General features: G+C 50.3%; 3 protein-coding genes across 5 annotated transcripts; 1 reads left to right on the top strand and 2 right to left on the bottom strand.

Annotated features, from left to right (window-relative positions):
- The first annotated feature begins 905 nt into the window (after window positions 1-905).
- On the top strand, window positions 906-3939 carry LOC120691981 (ACT domain-containing protein ACR8-like). Of its 2 annotated transcripts, none has more exons than XM_039975188.1 (4): window positions 906-1492; window positions 1599-2415; window positions 2986-3090; window positions 3311-3939. In XM_039975188.1, exons 1-4 carry the CDS (start codon window positions 1431-1433, stop codon window positions 3668-3670), a joined length of 1344 nt encoding a protein of 447 aa, XP_039831122.1. In that variant the 5' UTR covers window positions 906-1430; the 3' UTR covers window positions 3671-3939. The 2 variants fall into 2 exon arrangements, with proteins under 2 accessions (XP_039831122.1, XP_039831123.1); XM_039975189.1 differs by having other exon boundaries at window positions 911-1492; window positions 3314-3939.
- A 2439-nt stretch (window positions 3940-6378) lies between these two features.
- On the bottom strand, window positions 6379-13669 carry LOC120687943 (autophagy-related protein 9-like). 2 transcript variants are annotated; one of them, XM_039970036.1, is made up of 10 exons: window positions 13445-13667; window positions 12094-12727; window positions 11682-12002; window positions 10798-11020; window positions 10444-10623; window positions 9612-9818; window positions 8785-8862; window positions 8638-8708; window positions 8431-8541; window positions 6379-7559 (listed from the first exon to the last, which is right to left on the bottom strand). In XM_039970036.1, exons 2-10 carry the CDS (start codon window positions 12666-12668, stop codon window positions 6659-6661), a joined length of 2667 nt encoding a protein of 888 aa, XP_039825970.1. In that variant the 5' UTR covers window positions 12669-12727; window positions 13445-13667; the 3' UTR covers window positions 6379-6658. The 2 variants fall into 2 exon arrangements, with proteins under 2 accessions (XP_039825970.1, XP_039825971.1); XM_039970037.1 differs by having other exon boundaries at window positions 6659-7559; window positions 13441-13669.
- Window positions 13670-15487: 1818 nt separating this feature from the next.
- LOC120693049 (geraniol 8-hydroxylase-like) lies at window positions 15488-17358 on the bottom strand. The gene is made up of 2 exons (XM_039976447.1): window positions 16462-17358; window positions 15488-16245 (listed from the first exon to the last, which is right to left on the bottom strand). Exons 1-2 carry the CDS (start codon window positions 17347-17349, stop codon window positions 15640-15642), a joined length of 1494 nt encoding a protein of 497 aa, XP_039832381.1. The 5' UTR covers window positions 17350-17358; the 3' UTR covers window positions 15488-15639.
- Window positions 17359-18436: the final 1078 nt, after the last annotated feature.

Raw genomic sequence — 18436 nt, 5'->3', positions numbered from 1 at the left:
GACCCGTCTGAACGAGGGAGATGCCCTCGGCCTGCCCGGGCCCACGGTTCGGTGGGATCGGACTCGCCGCGCATCAGAAAATCGGGCGCGTGTGCGTGTGCGTGTGCGTGCCAGCGTGCGCGCAAGCTGGGCGTGGCAGGTGGGGACGGGAGCCAGCTCCGCGTGGTGGTGGTCTCCGACCTCCGACCGCGGTGGCCGGTGGCGGTGGTTGACCCGGGCCGGCGCTATCAAGGCTCGCCGACGCCCCGGCTTGCCCCCCGTCCGTTTCCGTTTGCGGCAAAGAGGCCCTTCCGACGTGGCTCTGCTTGCAGTTCGCTTACGGCCGGCCCCCGGATCACACCGAACCGGACCACGTTTCCGCAAGTGGGAACGCCCGCATAGGCAGACGCGGCCGCCGGGCGTTCAGACGTTCCGGTCGTCCCGCCGAAAGCCGGTGCGCGTTCCGTGCCCTCGCGACGCGCCCCGTACGCCCGTCGTCATCGCCGACTCGCCGGTGAGCACGCCGAGCGGAAACTGGCGATTGCTAAAACCAGTAACAGACAGGGAGCGTGGTAGAGTGCCGGAGCAAGCGACCGCTGTACCCGTGCGACCGGGCGCACGAAAGAATCTGTGGAAAAGGCGGGGGGCGCCCGCGCGTGGGCGCGCCAGGCTGCCAGGTGCCTGGGGGCGACCACGCGTGGGCCCGGGGCGCGGCGATCCCCCATCCTCCGTCCCATTCTGCCCACCCACGGCGAACGGCGGCATGAGCACACGGCAGCGGGCAGCAAGAGCATTTGAGCGTCTCCTCCTCGGCTCCTCCAGTCCTCCGTAGTGTAGATGTAGCCTGGCCTCCTAGGCTACAACTAGTACTAGTGGTGGCTCAAAATAATAAAAAAGAATTGCAACCCGACCCGTTGGGTCCAACTCCAGTAGTCCAAGCGCATACCGTTCCGTTTGCCCGGTCGTCGCCCGCGACCGCCGTTTGACTCCGGAGCCCGGGGCCGGGCCGAACCCACGCAGCGATCCGTGGCAGGGATCGCGTGAAATCGCCCGGTCTCGAGCTCGTCCCCCATTTTAGACGGGCGCTGACCCAGACAACCCCGGCCAGCCATCCCCAGACGCCCGCGCGCGCGCACAGGCAGGCCGAGGCCGCAGCCAGCAAGAGCCAGCACAGTCCGAAGCGAAATCCCACCGTTCCCGCACCCAATTTTGAACCAGCGCGACGCTCCGTGGCCCCAATCCCCAACCAGATTTACGATCCCACCCCCACCCCCACCCCCCAGACCGAACCGAAATCTCCGCCAGCGCTGCGCTGCCCTGCCCAGGAGGAAAGAAACGCACGCCCCCGCGGGAAAGGGAACCGTCGCGACGCGAACGCGAGAGCCCGGGAAACTGAAGCGGAGCGGAGGGGAGGAGAGGCCGAGGCGAGGAGGAGGAGGAGGGTTCCGGCGATGGAGCGGTGCCATCCCTCCGAGGTGTACGAGCTCTTCGTGCGCCACATGAACACCCCGAGGTAAGGGGAGGGTGGGTGTGGGGAATTTGCCCCCTTTTGCAGCGGTTCTTGTTCTTGGGGCATTTCGTTCGGGTGGGGCGGTCGGTGATCGGTCGGCGACGCGCAGGGTGGCGGTGGACAACGGCGTGTGCGAGACGGCGACGCTGGTGCAGGTGCACAGCGCGCGGAAGCACGGCGTGCTGCTGGAGGCGGTGGCGGCGCTCTCGGATCACGGCGTCTGCGTCCGCAAGGGCTACATCTCCTCCGACGACGGGCGGTGGTTCATGGACGTCTTCCGCGTCACCGACGCCACGGGGCGCAAGGTGGCCGACGCCGACGCGCTGCGGGCGCGCCTCGAGTCCTCGCTCTCCGCCGACGCATTGCCGCCGCGCACGCCGCCCGCAGCCGGGGCGGCGGCGGGGGCGCACACCCTGCTCGAGCTCGTCGGCGCCGACCGCCCGGGCCTCCTCTCCGAGGTCTTCGCCGTGCTGCACGACCTCCGCTGCGGCATCGTCGACGCCAGGGCGTGGACGCACGGCGGCCGCGTCGCCGCGCTTGTGTTCGTGCGCGACGAGGAGACGGGCGCGCCCATCGACGACGCGGCGCGGGTCAGGCGCGTCGAGTCCAGGCTCAGGCACGTCCTCCGCGGCGGCGCGCGCGGCGCCAGGACGGTCCTCGCCGACTCCGCGGCCGTCAACCTGGACCGGCGGCTCCACCAGCTGCTCAACGAGGACGGGGAGGCCGGGAGCCGCGCCGACCAGGCGGAGCAGCCCACGACGACGGCGGTCGCCGTGCAGGATTGGGGGGAGAGGGGGTACTCGGTGGTCACCGTGAGCTGCCGCGACCGGCCCAAGCTTCTCTTCGACGTTGTCTGCACATTGACGGACTTGGATTACGTGGTGTACCATGGCACGTTCGACACCGACGGCGATCACGCGCAGCAGGTGAGGCTTCTAGCCGTTTCTTTCTCGATTGATCCGCAAAGGTTTTTTTGGGTGAAGCAGGTTGGGGCTACACATTTGGAGCCCTTGACATGTATCCCCCGAATTCTCTTCGCCTATTTAGGGCCGCTATTACCAATTTCTCCATCCTCTGGAGTTCTTGGGTTGGAGTGCTTCTCATGAATCTCGACGTTTCCATGGGTGACAGATTGCGTTAGGGGTATGGCCTTCCTTGCAATTTTTTTCTCACTCACTTTTACCCAACTTTTACCTTTTGTTTGCCGTGATTGTGATTCTTGTGTGAGCTTGAAGTTAATAAGGTCAGACTATATTTTGATGGCTCTTGTTCATGAAAATTCCTTTCACTGAATTTTCTGGGACTTGTCCGTCAGGTCAAATAAAATGGAAGGAGTAGTAGATTAGTCCCATTTACATTGTTACATTATTCTGCCATCAAAATTGAATTGCTACCGATTGAATTCAGACAGTGAACTATGCACGGGTGTTGAATTCATTCATTTTTGTCTCTGAATTTGAGTCGGTTTGATAAACCGTTGCTTGGTTTGGCGGCAGGAGTTCTACATCCGGCGGTTGGACGGGCGGCCAATCAGCTCGTTGGCTGAGAGGCGGCGCGTGATCCAATGCTTGCAAGCGGCCATCGAGAGGCGCACATCCGAGGTGCGTGATCGCTGAATATCTCCCTTCCTTTCCCTCCGTGCCGCGCCACCGCGGCAAAAAGCACACGATTCCGGATTCCTCCCATCTTCACACTACTACGGACTAGTAGCCGCAGCAAAAGTCTCTTTCGTTGTGTGCCCAACTTTCCACTTCACCGCCATGTGTTCGGCGGAAATCCCAGCCGCGGCCTTTCTAACGCTGCGGATCCTCTGTCTTGCAGCAGGGCGTGAGGCTGGAGCTGCGCATCACCGACCGCCGCGGGCTGCTCGCCTACGTCACGCGCGTGTTCCGGGAGAACAGCCTCTCGGTCACGCACGCCGAGATCCACACCAGGGGCGACATGGCCATGAACGTGTTCCACGTCACCGACGTGGCCGGCCGGCCGGCGGACCCCAAGACCATCGACGACGTGATCCAGAGGATCGGCACGGAGAGCCTCCGGGTGGACGAGGAGCGGTGGCCGCGCCTGTGCTCCACGGAGGGCGACGCGGGCCGCGGCGGCGGCGCGGGGATCTTCTCGCTGGGAAGCCTCGTGAAGAAGAACCTGGTCAGCCTTGGCCTCATAAGATCCTGCTCGTGAGGACGTGATCAACGGGGGAGCGGCGTGTGCCCCCGGTGGGACCCTTGTGTAAATATGGGATCGTGCATGGGTTAGTTTGTAAATAGAGTAGGAGTTTAATTTGCCGTTTCTAGCTTTCGTTGCCACGTGTACATAGTAGTAGTAGAAAGGAAAAGCTTTAAAAGTTGCTGGTCGGCAACAGCTTGGGGCCTCTGTGGGACCATGCATCAATGTTCCTTTTACATGAAAATAGACAGACGGGTGAAATATAATACATCAATTTTCCCCCCTGTTGCTACAGTATATGAGATAGGGCAGAAAACAAATAGCCAATGGAGCTCTGTTCTAAGATATTAAAGTATTTGTGTTGACTATATGTATTACCCAACTAGTCAGCATCATGAATCTTTGTTCTGCTATTATGCAACCAAAAAGAGAGCCCTCCTCTTAATGAAACACGGTGGGACCATCATAAGCCATCCCCCAGGTCAAGTTTTTAGCAAGAAAAAAAGAGCAAAGATCCTCGTTCGAACCTTAAAAAGCCATGCTAGTGAGGATCTCATGTGAAACTGTGAACTTGATTCACGTAATTTTAAAGATGCTGCCACATGGCCATATAGAAAGAGTAATCGTAACAATACTAAAGTTTGCCTATGCACATAAAAAAAAAGGTCAAAAAATTGAGGTCACACAACAGGATAATCAGCCGAGCATGACAGTTGAATTTGACAAATTTCGCTTGAACTTTCAGCAAGCAAACCGCCCTCGTCAAAAGCCTCGCACAAGAACCCCAAATTGGTCTACAAAATCATCAGCTCAAGCACAGTTTTCTCTCCGGGGAGCCATTTTCAACGTAGTTACCGACATCATTTCGCTGTCAGCTCAAAATAAAACCGTTTTGACTTCCTACAGCCGCATTGGAAATTCCGTTGATCAAGCAGACGCTGCAGACCAATGGATCCCTGGCGGGGTGTTTAGTTGATGAATTTTTTTTTTACAAAAATCACATCAAATGTTTGATCAGATGTCGAGAGAGATTCTTGAACACTAATTAAAAATTAATTTTAAAATTCGCTTGGAAACCGCGAGACGAATCTTTTGAAGTCTTTGACCGCATTATTCGCACATGTTGGTTACTGTAGCACTTATGGCTAATCATGCACTAATTAAGATCAAAAAATTCGTTTCGTCGTGTACATCTAAACTGTGCAATTAATTTTATTTTTTAATTATATTTAATACTCCATACATGTGTCTAAAAATTAGGCAAAAATTTTTTGTAACTAAACGGGCTCTGAGGTGTCCCCCTGCAGTGACATATGTGCTCACGGGCTCACGGCTCGCCCTGTCCCCTCAATAAAGAAACCTTGCACACTACTGGGTCGGCCGGCATATGCATATCGCTCTCACGAATTTTCGCCGCCCTCCCCTGTCGGTTTTTTTTTATCCTTTTTCCCCTCTCGGTTCTCGAAGGCGCCACCGGTACGATACCTGCCCGCCCGGACACCGTGGCGCGGCTGCGATCTCCTCGGGACGATCGGGCCATGGGTTCGTTGCGGTGCGGTGGAGGCGTGGAGTGGAGCCCATGGGTGGGGGAGCAAAACGTGCGGGAAACCATCCTGTGTGAATGTGGGTTCGGTTTGGTGTGCTTGTGACGGGGCGGCTACGACCGCCATCGCCATTAATCAACGCCAAGTGGACAACTGGGTGCAAGGACGCCTTGGAATGGGCCTCGGCAACCACTAGCCCCCGCAGCCAGCACAGCAGTACTGAAGTGGAGATCGTAAGCCTGCCGTCCTCATGAGCAGGATTTTAACAGGCTTAATGACATGTGCTAGTCCTTCTAACCCAAAAGAGTTTATGCTATCCTCCCGCCACTCGAGCTTACCTGCCTTTTAGAAAACATGGTGAAAACAAGCTGTTTCTTTGTTTGAAACGCCAAGCATACTTTTCTTTTAGCTAAACTTTAATGATTTGTACAGGGCGGAGCCCAGCTTCGCCATTGGGCAAAGTAGTGCCAGTTCAATGGAGAAGTACCGCTCACCATTGTCGTCGACCCCATCGTGTAATGGAGATGACCCCGGCGGCCTTGTTTGCTGGCTTCACCCATGGATTTATATCAAAGTTCCATCAAACCGGAATAAAAAAGTTTCGCCAGATTTTTCTAGACTGTCTTTGGAGATCTACAGCAGTGCAGTTTTGGACCCTGAACAGTTAGCAACGTGGGTAGCAATTCGAAGATAAGGTCCCTTTCGTTCTTGTCGCTGGTCTGCCCCGCAAGTCCAGTGTCCCACTGGTCCAGCCTGTCTGTTTATATAGCTGCAAGGGTTTGGTATCGTCTATATATATGTTGCGTGCGTACGAAACCTACTTTCTTACCTATCAAAACGGCCTCGTTTGTAAGGACGACGATCTCGAATTCTTGATGGCTTCGATAAGCAAGCTAAAGCTGTCAGCTCCTTGTCTGGCTCTCAGGAGGGCAGAATCACCACCGTGCCAGGGACTTCATGGCAGAGGCGCAGGCCAAAGCAATTGGTTCGCTCGATGCCTCTACCTGCTGCCGAAGCTACCCCCATTCCGGCATCGCATTCCCACAGGATTCGCAGCTGATCGGCTCAGGAGTCCGTGTCTGCATAGCTGTATGTAGATCTACGACGTTGAAGCTACGCCAGGTCGCCAGTATATAATGGGTAGTAATTCCCAGCTTACAAGTTCCATATTTCAATCGATGCAACTTGAAAGAGCTACACCAAGTGACGAATGATCACCAATGTTACAGCACTTGTGTTTCAGCATCCAAGCACGCGTTCTAACTTGTAAATGAATGTTTGATCATCCCCACCCTAAACAGAGCAGGACGACACTATATACTGACATGTACTGTACAAAAGAATCTGTGGCTGTTTTGCCAGTTTATGAGCGAGACGTGCCCTTTTTGTTTCTGATGTGATTCACACAACGAATTGCAAGCGCACACAAGCATTAACTAATCCTGTGAGTTTAACCATCTTACACAGGGTCACTGCTTCTAGGTATTATTCTTACATGAAGGCCAGCTAGCGTGGGGTTCTGATGATCGGCAACCAGGTGTCGATCATCTTCATCCTTATGATGGGCATCATCAGCGAAGTGCAGGCTCAACCCTTCCTCAATGTCAGAGCCGTCCATGTACCTTGTCTTGGACAAGGCATGAGGGCTTCTCCAGCCACCGCTGCCGGTTCTGCTATTGCTCTGCTCCAGATCCTCTGTACTCCCCTCTGATATACTACCTCCGCTGTGCTTCCTGTAATGAGGGTCTGACATGTATCGATTTCCAAATTCTGGAGGCTCAAGGAAGCTGCCTTGCGGACCGCCAGAATATGTAGTGGCATGATCCCACCAATGGCTATTAGAGTTCTCTTCTATATCACGGTGCTTCACTGGAGCATTCTGGAACAGAGCACTTGATGTCGATGCCCCTAGATGACTCCTAACTCTTTCGTACGACTCATATTCCCAGTTTCCGGCTTCTTCAATTTCAGATGTTTCCCTTGCTGGTGGACTTGTGCTCACACCAGTCTCAGGGAATGCTTGCTCAAATTGGGGAGTTTCAGCTGCATCTGAGTGTGGTGGATGGCACGTATAATACCAGTCCAGGATATATGGATGAGTTCTTTGGTCTGTGTCAAGCAATCCCAAGGGGCCCAAGTCATAAACAGGAGGCAGGGTGGCCTCAGCATGGCCATGGATACCACTTTGGAGTAGTTGGAAGGTTTCACTTCTAGTGCCTGCCACAAAGCCTGAAGCCTCCATTGCTTGATATTGTGCAAGAGCTTGCTGACGTATTTGCCTTTCCTTGAACTTTTGGAGGATAGATAAGAATTGCTTACCATCAGCATTTGGCTCCCATGATGGGTAGACACTCTGAAAACTGAATACAATCATGTCATACAGTTAGAATTCATATGCTGCTCCTGGTTTTGCAATGCAAACACAAAATCTGGTTTGAACAGTTGAGTACAGGTAACCTATTCTGATCTCAACCTCCCAGAGATGCCATTCTCTAAAGGATAGTGGAAAAATGTAAATGTGCAGTTCAGGCCTGATGGCAGCAACCAAATCCAGTGTACCGTACACAGAGTGGGACAAATAGAATGGTGCTTGATATATCTTTCATCGTTGCTTATATTTCACTGTATCTATAGAACGAATCTCTCTCGCTTAGAATAACTTCTGGTAAGTGCTAAAAATTTGTCAGCACCTATAATCTGCTACATCTAGTATCAACAAGCCAGTAATGATTAAAGGCATAAAAAGGTTACTGCTCTAGGCCATGCTTAAGATTAAGCACTCTAAAAAATATACTGGATGCTTTTATTTTTCTAGGCAACATTTTCCACCAAATACCCATATTAAGGAATGTTTGGAAGAGGCGGAATGTTCTAGGAATTTTCAGCATTTAGTTTACATTTCAATTAAACCCTAATAATTTATTTCCTAAAGCCCCTTTCCAAATTGTTTACGTATTTCCGAAAGCCCATTTCCTAAACCCTAATAATTTTCAGCATTTTAGATGGTACGTATTTTTCAGGCGCTAATGCATAGTTCATGTGGTTAGATATAATCTTGCAAGCATGGCATTCAACTACAATAACAGAAGACAAGAACTTCAGAGCAAGAATTGAAGTACTCAAGCTCTCCAAGCCATCTAATCAACCCTTGACAGCACATAGGATGCATTTGTGATAAGCCACATTACATGGCTAGTAAAAAATATAAATAATACTTGAAACTGCATGTACCTTAAGAATGATTTCTCCATTTTCCCTTGAGAGCTTCTGAGGCTTTTAAGACCATTGAATGGTGACCCATAGTTTCTATTTCCATGTCTTTTGAAGTCAAACAAGCTTAGGCTATTGAAAGATAGAGAAATAGCAATGTTAAGTATTGCAAAGGCCGAAACAATAATAAGGGCTAAGAAACTAAGAAAAGAAACAGCAGCAGAGAACCTGCATACATCTCCCACTCCATCTACATAAATTGTGAAGTCTGAGATGAAGTGTAGAATGTCATCAACTCGCTGTGGATAAGAATTCACAAATGTCAATAATCAAGGTTTGAATGGAAACCACTGTTGAGTTAGTTTAGAACACTACCTTTGGTACCTCAAAAATGAGCAAGTAAGGAGTGATGAAAATGGAGGCCATCTCCTCAAGTAGCATAATTATAGTATACTGCATCATAAATTCTCAAGTCAATTCTTAGTGCCATATAATAGAAGCAAACCGCATAACCGATATATTTATACCCATGATGTAAAACATACGCCATATAAGTAGAGCCATCCAAGACCTTAATGTAAGATACAGATGTCTAACATTTCTAACTATGAAACAAAGCATTTTACTTGAGTTCTGTGGATCTACATAGCTATCTAAAAAAGTTTCTACTTCCTAGCATAGATCCAAACTGCCTTTTGCCCACTAGTAGTACCCTAGTATAAAAATAAGTACTCCATTTAGTAAGGCATAGCTTGGTCTGGGAAAATCATCATAAGCATAATTTGACAAATAAATATCCTACAGTATAGCTGATTATTACCAAATCAATATCACACTAAAAGTACTATGGAGTCTGGACTACGAATCTAGATTTATGTACACTGAACTTCCATATAATTAGATTAATCATTGGTCAAAAGCTAGGAAGCGTGACCTTTTCCATGAACATACGCCTTATAAAATTGAATGGGTAGTAGAAAAAGAAGTTGAGAATAACTTCTTTTAGTATGACAGTGGCATGGGGAATTTCAAAGGAGCACTGGATACAAATAAATGGATGGATTGGAACACCAGCATTTTAAAGCCAAACTGTATGGCATGCAGGATTTTTTTTTTGGTATCTTGGCCTGTTGGTAAAATATGGCATATGAACAATTTTACGCCAACTATGTGAAATGAAATACTAGAGCTGAATTAGTTACCGGAAATAATGTGTCATATTCTCTTCGCACAAGTTCGCTGCTCTCTTTACCACGCCACCACTTTGGCATGTAATGTGTTTGATGAACAGCGAGGCACATAGCCCCTTCTGGATCAATTACTTGAAGCTCATCTGCCACTACTTTTCGACTCACAGCTGCTATTGCTCCAAAAACAATGGTATACCAGAGCAGGTTTCTTCCAAAAATCTACAAAAGTGACACATTAGATTTTACAAGGCGAATAAGATGCAGGTACCAACCAAATATAAAGGGCAATGCAAACACCCATACAAGTCACATCGAGTTGCATATACCCCTCTACAAGTGACTTCAAGTAACACTCCCCTACAAGTAAAATTGTTGCATTTATCACCATATGTGAAATTCTAACTTCATGCCATATCAAGTTGCGACCTCAAGTGTTCCGCGCTTGTTGGCAGCATAGAAAGGTGGGGATGAGGAAGGTTATAACTGTGCACTTAAGTCCACTAGATCAAATGATTCATTTAGTCAGATCCTCCCACACCCTCTGCTTCACTTTCGCCTTTGAATTGGTTAGGTGGCTCTAGTAGCACTCCTCAGGTCCTGGGTTCGACTCCCCGTGGAAACGGTGCCGTTGTGTAAGGGTGGGGCAGGGGTTCGGGGGTTTTCTCGACCTGTGTGAGAAGGTCTTCTTAGCAAAATGCCCGGGGGCTCTCTTACCACCCGCAGGTCGAGTTTTTTTTTTAATAAACGCAGATATTTACTTGCAGGGAGGTATCTGCACTTGAAGTGACTTATAGAGGGGCATTTGCAATTTAGTCAAAGCAACAGTTCAAAACATAGGGCTTACATGTCCCTCGAGAATAGATTCACCCACAAATCCAATGATTATTAGAGCACCAGCCAAGCCACCAGAAACAAAAGATACAAATTTTGCCACGATGGAAACCAGTGGGGTTGGAAATTGCTTCAAGTAATTTAAAGAATGCACAGCACTGTTGTTCATTCTGTGTCTGAAGAAATGATCAACCTGAAATAATTGTAATCAATAATTTTTAGATCAGGAAAACAATGTGCGCATATACTATGAAATTGCGCGACAGAAATTAAGAATGGGGAGCTGGAGTGATCAAAGATTCATTTAGATAATTTGTTGCAACTACAGTGACGGTAAAGGGAATAATGAGTTCTGAGAATATGCTACCTCATTATACTCCCTAAAGATCCACCTTGATAAGTTTGACCATCGCCTAGATGATGCTGTACTGGGGTGATTATAAATTTCTTCAGCGTGTCTTAGAATGACGTACACCAATGGAAATATCACAAGGCAGGGTGACAGGATAAGCATTGCAACGCCAACAAATATAAGTCGCTTTTTCAACACATCTGGGCTTGTCAAAAACTCTTTCCGTACGCAAAATTTACTGAAAAAATGAGAATGGATATTCAGTAAAAAATTAACAATGAGAAGGGATCAAAGCCTAGCAAAATAGAACAATATAGTAAGCTACATGTTTTGAACCATCCCAAAACAATATATGAATGCTTGGTAGAAAGCTACATGGATTGTATTGGAGGTTGGGGAAGACTCTAGGTACTAACATGTAAACTCCCCACATGATCTGCTAGAAGAGATTCATTATGTGGGGAAGTGGGATCCCTCTATGATTCCATTATGGATTATTCAATCTAATGAAAGTAATGAGAATTTATATCTGGTAACCTAGAAAATGTATTAGTCCAGATTGTTCTAAAATTTAGCAATGCACACTGCACTAGTAAGAGTTATATCGATAGTTCTTTTTTTTATACAAAGTGTCACCAGTATTAAATAAAAAAGGTAAAATAATAAAGATTGCATCAACAGTTAGTTGATTTATATCATCCATCTAATGCAGCTATGTGCTAAAGCAGCAGCTTGACAGCCTATCTGGGCTGAGCTCATAGCCAAAGAAAGAGTAGCATGTAAAAAACAAACACATAGCTTGGTAATGTAGAGACTGAAGTATTTTAGCCAACTATAGCTGGAAAAAGAAATTCCAGTGGTCGTAAGTAGTTACAGATGAGAGCTATGGACTGCCTTACCTATCAAACATACTTTGGAAGATGCACCAATTTAAGGTCCATTCAAGGGCCTTGGGAAGTATTAAATGGTTTCTCCTGTCATGCTGATGTGATCTGACAGTTGGACCAGCTCCAGGCACATAAGAACGAATTGGAAATGAAAGAATGCCCTTATTCACCATCCCAATCAAATAATTTTCTTTCCTCATGATTCTCATGATAATATCATGCTCTGAGAGATCCCTAACAACACAAAGTTTATGAGATTTCTGGAGCAGGACAGCCTTCTCGATTATTCTGGGCCATGATATGGTCTGGATCTCAAGGTCATTGACCTTAAGCCTGCATGAAGGTACACATAATATAGGTGAAGTCAGTGCTCTGAGCTAAAAAAAAAAAACTTAAACATGAAATACATAAGCAGAAAGGTTACCTGTCATAGTAGAATTGACGAACATTGAGTGTACTTCTTAACTGTACAAAGAACTTGAGGAAGTTGGTAAGTCCATAGCTTGTCAATATGACCATTGAACCAACAGTTATCATTTTGGGCAATGTGAAGGGGACTAATGGGTCATGCTTAATGACCTTCATCAGATCACATGGTTTCTCCCCAGATTCAAGTGCCTCCACACCGCATTTCAAATGAATAAGGGTATCCCAATCAACAAATAAGAAGAAAAATCCAATACAGCATACCATAAAAAGTACATTGAGGATCTCTATTATCCATTTGGTAATAATACACCTGAGCCCTTTTGCGCAGAAATATTCATAAAGCCTTTCAAAGAAAATATCCAAGTCAGGAATCGGTTCTTCCTTGAAGCCTTCACCATGGAGAAGTCCTGACGGGCTCTCACTTCCAGAACTCGGCAACCGTCGGTAGTCCGACAACTCTACTTCAGGTGGAATATCAACAAGTAGTTGTGCTGACAATGGGGATTGGCTTCTCCATGGCCAGTTAAATCTTGTTTGTGCATGTGTGTCCTTCGAAAGGAAGGACATCATTCATGAAAACAGAAGGCAGGGGCAGTTGATAACTCCCTTGCCATGCCAGACGTATGCACCTACATGTAAAAACAAATTATCCATAGTTTGCATACCACCATTTTCCATGAAGTTGAAGTGCAATAAATTCAACGCCGAACTCACAAATATGACAAAAGCTCCAAACTGGACAAACTATGCATAACATAAAGGCATTACTATTTGGATCAGTAGACATGACAAAACTAAGTCCCGAACGAGCTTAAGCAGCTACATTTGGAAGGCATTAAAACCAAATTGAAAATACTACTTGTAGCCGCCATCTCGGAGCAGATGTAATTTTCCTACATCAAGCACTAAATATCTACCAGTTTATCCTCTGGAACTGCAAGCAGCAATAATTGCAGCCCAAAACTAAACAATCCTCAAGTTCCTGTGTATTGATGAATTGATCAATCAACTCCCCAGTGACACAAAACAGCCCAAACGTAATTGCACAACACATATCTCCCTCCGCACCCCCACGTCACATCCACGAAAAGCAATTCGCCAATTCGGTGTCCCGGACCACAAGGTTAAGCAGCTAACCAACAGGTTGCGAGCTAACTTCCAGAGAAGCCTCTACTCTCTAGCCCACCCCACCCACACAACACAAGACCGATTCAACAACCAGAGTTCTCCGCCAACCATCGCGGAACTCGGCAAACGAATCGAACTAGTTGCCAATCTACGCGCAGAATCGTCAAAAAACAAAATCTACGCGAAGAGGGAGGGAGAGAGAGAGGAGCTGCACCGACCTGGGGAGCTCCGGCGATCGCCGGGCGCGAGCGCGATGGTCGGGGGAGGCGCGCGGGGGACTGGAGGCTCCGCGTGAGCAGATGACTGGCGGTGGACTGCGGGCGGCGCCGGCGCTGGGGTTAGGAGAGGTGGGGAAATCGCGCGAGGGGGAAGGAAGACGAGGGGGACGGCAAGGCAAGGGAGGCGAGGGAGGGCGTGCGTCTCAGGAGACGTGACGGGATCGGGGAGGGGGATCGTTTGGTTCGTTCCGTTTATCCGCGGGTTTTGTGTTGCGTTAATCGCCAAGGAATCGGGAGTCGCAAGGGCTGCCGCATCGGGCCCCACTCATTCACTGTTATTTTGGTATTATTCTGTTAAGCACTGTCATTTGTGACGAGAGCCCAGAGGGCTTTTAGTTTAATAAATTACCTGCTTTTAGATAGAAAAAACTGTGAGCGAGGATGTACAGATTGCACGTCAACGTTTTGCCAGAAAAAGAAGGTGCACGTCAACGTTCACTTCTTTTGACGAAAGAGATTCGAAGGATGGCGGTGGTCGTGTCGTGTGGTGACATGATAAAATTCCAAGGCCGCGGAAACATCTTTAGTGGCACGATAGTTGTTCGGAGAGCGGAGAGCACAATAAACCATACGGCATGGTTAACCACGGCGTCTACACGTGGGGGCGCGTGCGCGCTTGGCAGCCTAGACGTGTCCACTATTCGTGTCCCCCTCGTCACCGGCAAGCGCGCGCCACGCAATGCTGCGCGGCGTACCACGGCGCCGCCTCCCACGGTGGATCGAGCCTGGCAGCCGGCGGCAGCGGCGGTACGCCGGTACCACTGCCACCAGTCCACCAGCGCGGCCGGTAGATGCATCCAGCAGCCAGCCAGCCGACCACACACACTGAGCGGTGAACGGCTGGGCTCGAAAGCCCAACCAGTACAAGCATTATACGGGCCGGTTATTGAGGCCGTCTGAAGTTGAACAATGTGGCCTGTTTACGCCTCCATAATACAAGCGACGTAACTGAACACCTCCTGCATCAACCACACTGCAACCGGGAGGTCTATATATCACATTCTGCGGTTTGGAGCGATCTCATCTCATCGTAGAAGGCTGAGGTCCTCCTTCTTCCTCCACTCCACCCTCTCCTCCCCCGCCTCCCCCACCTCCCTCGGCTCCAGCGCTGCTCCCGGCGCCTCCGCCGCCGCCCTCCACCGCCGCCACGCTAACCGAGCTCGCTGTCGCGCCGCGCGGCTTTCTCCTCGCCTGGCCACGTCATCCGCTGCCACGCTAATCAGGTGTCCAGCCCCGCCTGATCGGCGCCCCTCCCGCGCCGTCGGGCCCTCCTCTAGGTCTAGTGGCCATGGAGCCTCCCACCCCAGCAACCCAGAATCATAACCTCAGCCGCCTCCCGCCACCAACCCGGTCGCCGGCGACGTCGCCGACTGCCACCCCGCCCACCTCCAACCCCTCACTAGCCACCCATTCCCCTCATCTGGCTCGTTGGCGGCCACTTCCCCCTCCCCTGGCTCGGGGAAGAAGATGAACAGGGGCGGGGGCGCTTATGCGATGCCTCGGCTGACAGCCGCTCGCGCGATAAATAGCCTCGCCGCTACAACCCCACCATCATGGGGGCTAACAGCAACGCACGCGACTACATGCAGTCACATCATAGAAGGTCCACGACGGTTCATGCCCCCGCTGCCGTCAACCTTCCTCGTCTCCGGCGGCGGCCACTGCCAGAGACACATTCCTGCAACCCACTACCGCTATCGAGCTGGTACGACTCCATCCTAGTTCTGACCCATCGGTTGTCTACCCCATCATTGACAAACGGCGGCTCCCGCCGCCGTTCAACCTGCCTCCGGCGCCGGTCTTCCCTACCGCCCCAATCCCTTTCTAAGGCCATCGCAGCCGCCCACCCCCCCTCCCCCCGAACTTCGGCTGCCGCTGCACGATGAAGAAGAAGAACTGGAGTTTGGGCCTACTTGGCAGCGACGTCAACACGCTTCTACGACATCTTGTCTCGCAGTAACGTGTGTGACACCTTGTATTCAATGATTGCGTAAATAAACTTTGACCATAATTTTTCCTCATTAGCAAGTAGTACATCGAATACAAGCATGATGGTCATCAATTTTGTGGCACATAATTTATACATTCTAGGTCGTCAGTGTTTGAATACTACCGTAATGCGTGGCTAGAAAGACTCAAATTGGTTTAGCTATTGCCTGAAGAGGTGTAGCCAACCCAAGTATCATCCCAAAATTCGCGGACAGGTCTACCCCATTCTTCTCGACATCTGCCGGAAGCCTCCACTCGAACCGGTGCAGCAAGGTCGCGAGCATCAGATGCACCATACGATCAGCCAGCGGCATCCCGGGGCAGATCCGCCGTCCGGACCCAAACGGCAGCAGCTCAAAGTCCTTGCCGCGGAAGTCCATCTCCTTCTCCAAGAACCTCTCCGGCACGAACTTCTCCGGCTCGGCCCACAGCTCAGGGTCCTGCCCGATCGCCCACACGTTCACCAGGACGCGCGCACCCCTGGGCACCGTGTAGCCTCGGACCTCCGTCGCCGCCTCGGCCTGGCGGGGCAGCAGGAGCGGCGCGGGAGGGTGGAGGCGGAACGTCTCCTTCACGACGGCCTGGAGGTACTTGAGCTTCCCATGGTCCGATTCCTCGATCTCTTGTTTGGCGCCCATCACCTGTGCGAGCTCGTCACGAGACTTCGCCATTGATGAAGGGTTCTGTAACAGCTCGGCCATTGCCCACTCCACCGTTGCCGCGCTTGTGTCACTGCCGGCACTGAACAAATCCTGAAGAAATATCGGAATAATGAGCGATTTAATTGGCATTTGGCATTTGCTGGCAGTCTAACTGCATTTGTGTTATTTTGGCTTTATAGACGTTCAGGCCGAAACTTTATCCTAGCTTGATCTAAAAAAATTCGATGTAGAATTAGTCAGACCATATATGGGGTCGAAATATCGTGCAAAAATTCCGAAGATGCAGCACCGTAAAAAACACGATACCGTAAGCAATGAGAGCAGCGTCCGCCGATCGAAGCCCCGGCCATCCTCCGCGCCGCGGTAGTCAAGCAGCAAGTCCAGGAAGTCGTTCTTGGGGGGCTCCCCGGCGGCGCGCTCCTGCATGCGCCGCTCGATCTGCTCGTCGAAGATGGCGTGCAACTTGTCGAACACCCTCCCGATGCGCGCCCTCAGGCGCTGCGGGTCCAGCGGCGCAAACACGGGGAAGAAGTCCGACACATTCGGCACTCCGACGGCCACCGTGAACTCCTCGATCACGCCCTTGAACGCCCCCGACGCATAGCGGTCGTCGAGGTCCGCGAGATCGGCGGAGAAGATGGCGCATGACAGCACGTTCAGCACGGTCGTGAAGGCGGCGCGGCCGACGTCGACGGGCGCGCCCTCGCGCGACAGCCGGGCCACGTGGGACGCGAGCCGCCGCACCTTGTCGCGGCGGAGCGGCTGGTGCTCGTCGAGGCGGCGCGGCGCGAAGAGCTCCGCGGAGCACACCTTGCGCAGGGCGCGCCACCGGGGGCTCCCCGGCGGGAGCCAGCCCACGGAGTGCTCGTCGTGCGCGCACGCGCGGGCGGCGTCCGGGACGGAGCGCGACGAGAGGGCGGCGTCGTGGCGCTGGAGGACGTCGCGGGCGGCGTCCGCGGAGGAGGCGACGACCGTGGTGACCGCGCCGAGGCGGAGCGCCATGAGCGGGCCGTGGCGCGCCGCGAGGCGCTCGAGGGAGCGGTGCGGGTGGGCGCCGAGGTCCAGGAGGTTGCCGACGACAGGCAGCGGGCGGGGGCCCGGAGGCAGGTTGCGGCGGCCGCCGGCGATGAGGCACAGGAGGTACAGGGAGGAAACGGCGAGAATGGCGCATGTTGCGTAGACAAGGAGCTCCATGGTGACCGCCGTAGCACTAGCACGTGTAGATTACTACTCCTCGTTCCAAATTATAAGTCATTCCGACAATTTTGGAGAGTCAAAATTTTTAGTTTGACTAAATTTATATAATAAAATAATAACATTTACGATATCAATTAAGTATCATTAGATTCTTTCTTAGTTATATTTGTATAATATATCGATTTGATGTCATAAATCTTTGTATTTCTCTTTAGAATTTTGATCAAACTTTGAAATGATTTGACTCTCTAAGATTTTTAGAATGATTTATAATTTGGACGGAGAGAGTAGAACTGTAGAAGGTATGGCCTATGTGACGGTGTGGTAAGTGCAATAGACACGTCTTTCTTTGTTTTCTCAGAGTTTATTCTGGTCGGAGTTTACCGGGCGATTCCTCGCGTTGCCGTCTTTGGACCGGTTCTAGCGGCTTGAGGTTACTCCTGACCGCGACTGATTGGGCCCGTTTCAACCGTTGGTAGCTGCTTGAGGTTACTCCTGACTGCGACTGATTGGCCCCGTTTCATTTGGTCCTAGTAGATCCTAAAACGCACTTTGATTGCTAATTAAAGGTATTAAATAAAATTAATTTATAAAATCAACTCCACAAACCGTACGCTAGGAACCATGAAGAATTTAATGAGGTCTTTGACCGTACGATTAGAAAATGATTATACTTTAGTATTACTGTAGCCGATCATCAATTAATTACCGTCGTTATATTCGTCGTGAAAAGTTATACTCATCCGTGAAGAGGCTTTGTCAATAGACTTTTATTTAGTACTTCATGCATGTAAGATTCTCTTCTAGAGATGTCTGAGTACAAATTTTATGTCGAGCGGAGCTCCTAGAACATCTTCTCCCCTGAATATAAGACAACCTCAATAATTTTTTTTAAAAAAAAGAGATTCTATGCTAATTCTATAATGTAATTTTTTAAATAAATTAAGGATGGAGTTGGAAGAAGTTGAGTTAATATTAGAGAATCATGTAGAATCACTTTTAGCTAGTAAATCACTTCTATTAGCTCATAGTGAGTCAGAGTAAGTTGGAGCTCCTTGGAACCACCAACTTGGCCTTTTACAAT

Source organism: Panicum virgatum, chromosome 9N, assembly GCF_016808335.1.
Source record: "Panicum virgatum strain AP13 chromosome 9N, P.virgatum_v5, whole genome shotgun sequence".
NCBI classification, from domain to species: Eukaryota; Viridiplantae; Streptophyta; class Magnoliopsida; order Poales; family Poaceae; genus Panicum; species Panicum virgatum.
Note: the sequence above shows the minus strand (reverse complement) of the source record. Positions and strands in the feature narration are given on the sequence as shown.

Coding starts and splice junctions, on each gene's coding strand:
- LOC120687943 (XM_039970037.1), bottom strand. CDS start 12,668: ATGATGTCCTTCCTTTCGAAGGACACACATGCACAAACAAGATTTAAC. Junction 10,624..10,797: donor TCTTTAGGGAGTATAATGAG/GTAGCATATTCT, acceptor CAATTATTTCAG/GTTGATCATTTCTTCAGACA. Junction 8,863..9,611: donor AATATGACACATTATTTCCG/GTAACTAATTCA, acceptor TTTATGATGCAG/TATACTATAATTATGCTACT.
- LOC120691981 (XM_039975188.1), top strand. CDS start 1,431: ATGGAGCGGTGCCATCCCTCCGAGGTGTACGAGCTCTTCGTGCGCCAC. Junction 1,493..1,598: donor CGCCACATGAACACCCCGAG/GTAAGGGGAGGG, acceptor GGCGACGCGCAG/GGTGGCGGTGGACAACGGCG. Junction 3,091..3,310: donor TCGAGAGGCGCACATCCGAG/GTGCGTGATCGC, acceptor TCTGTCTTGCAG/CAGGGCGTGAGGCTGGAGCT.
- LOC120693049 (XM_039976447.1), bottom strand. CDS start 17,349: ATGGAGCTCCTTGTCTACGCAACATGCGCCATTCTCGCCGTTTCCTCC. Junction 16,246..16,461: donor CGCTGCTCTCATTGCTTACG/GTATCGTGTTTT, acceptor ATATTTCTTCAG/GATTTGTTCAGTGCCGGCAG.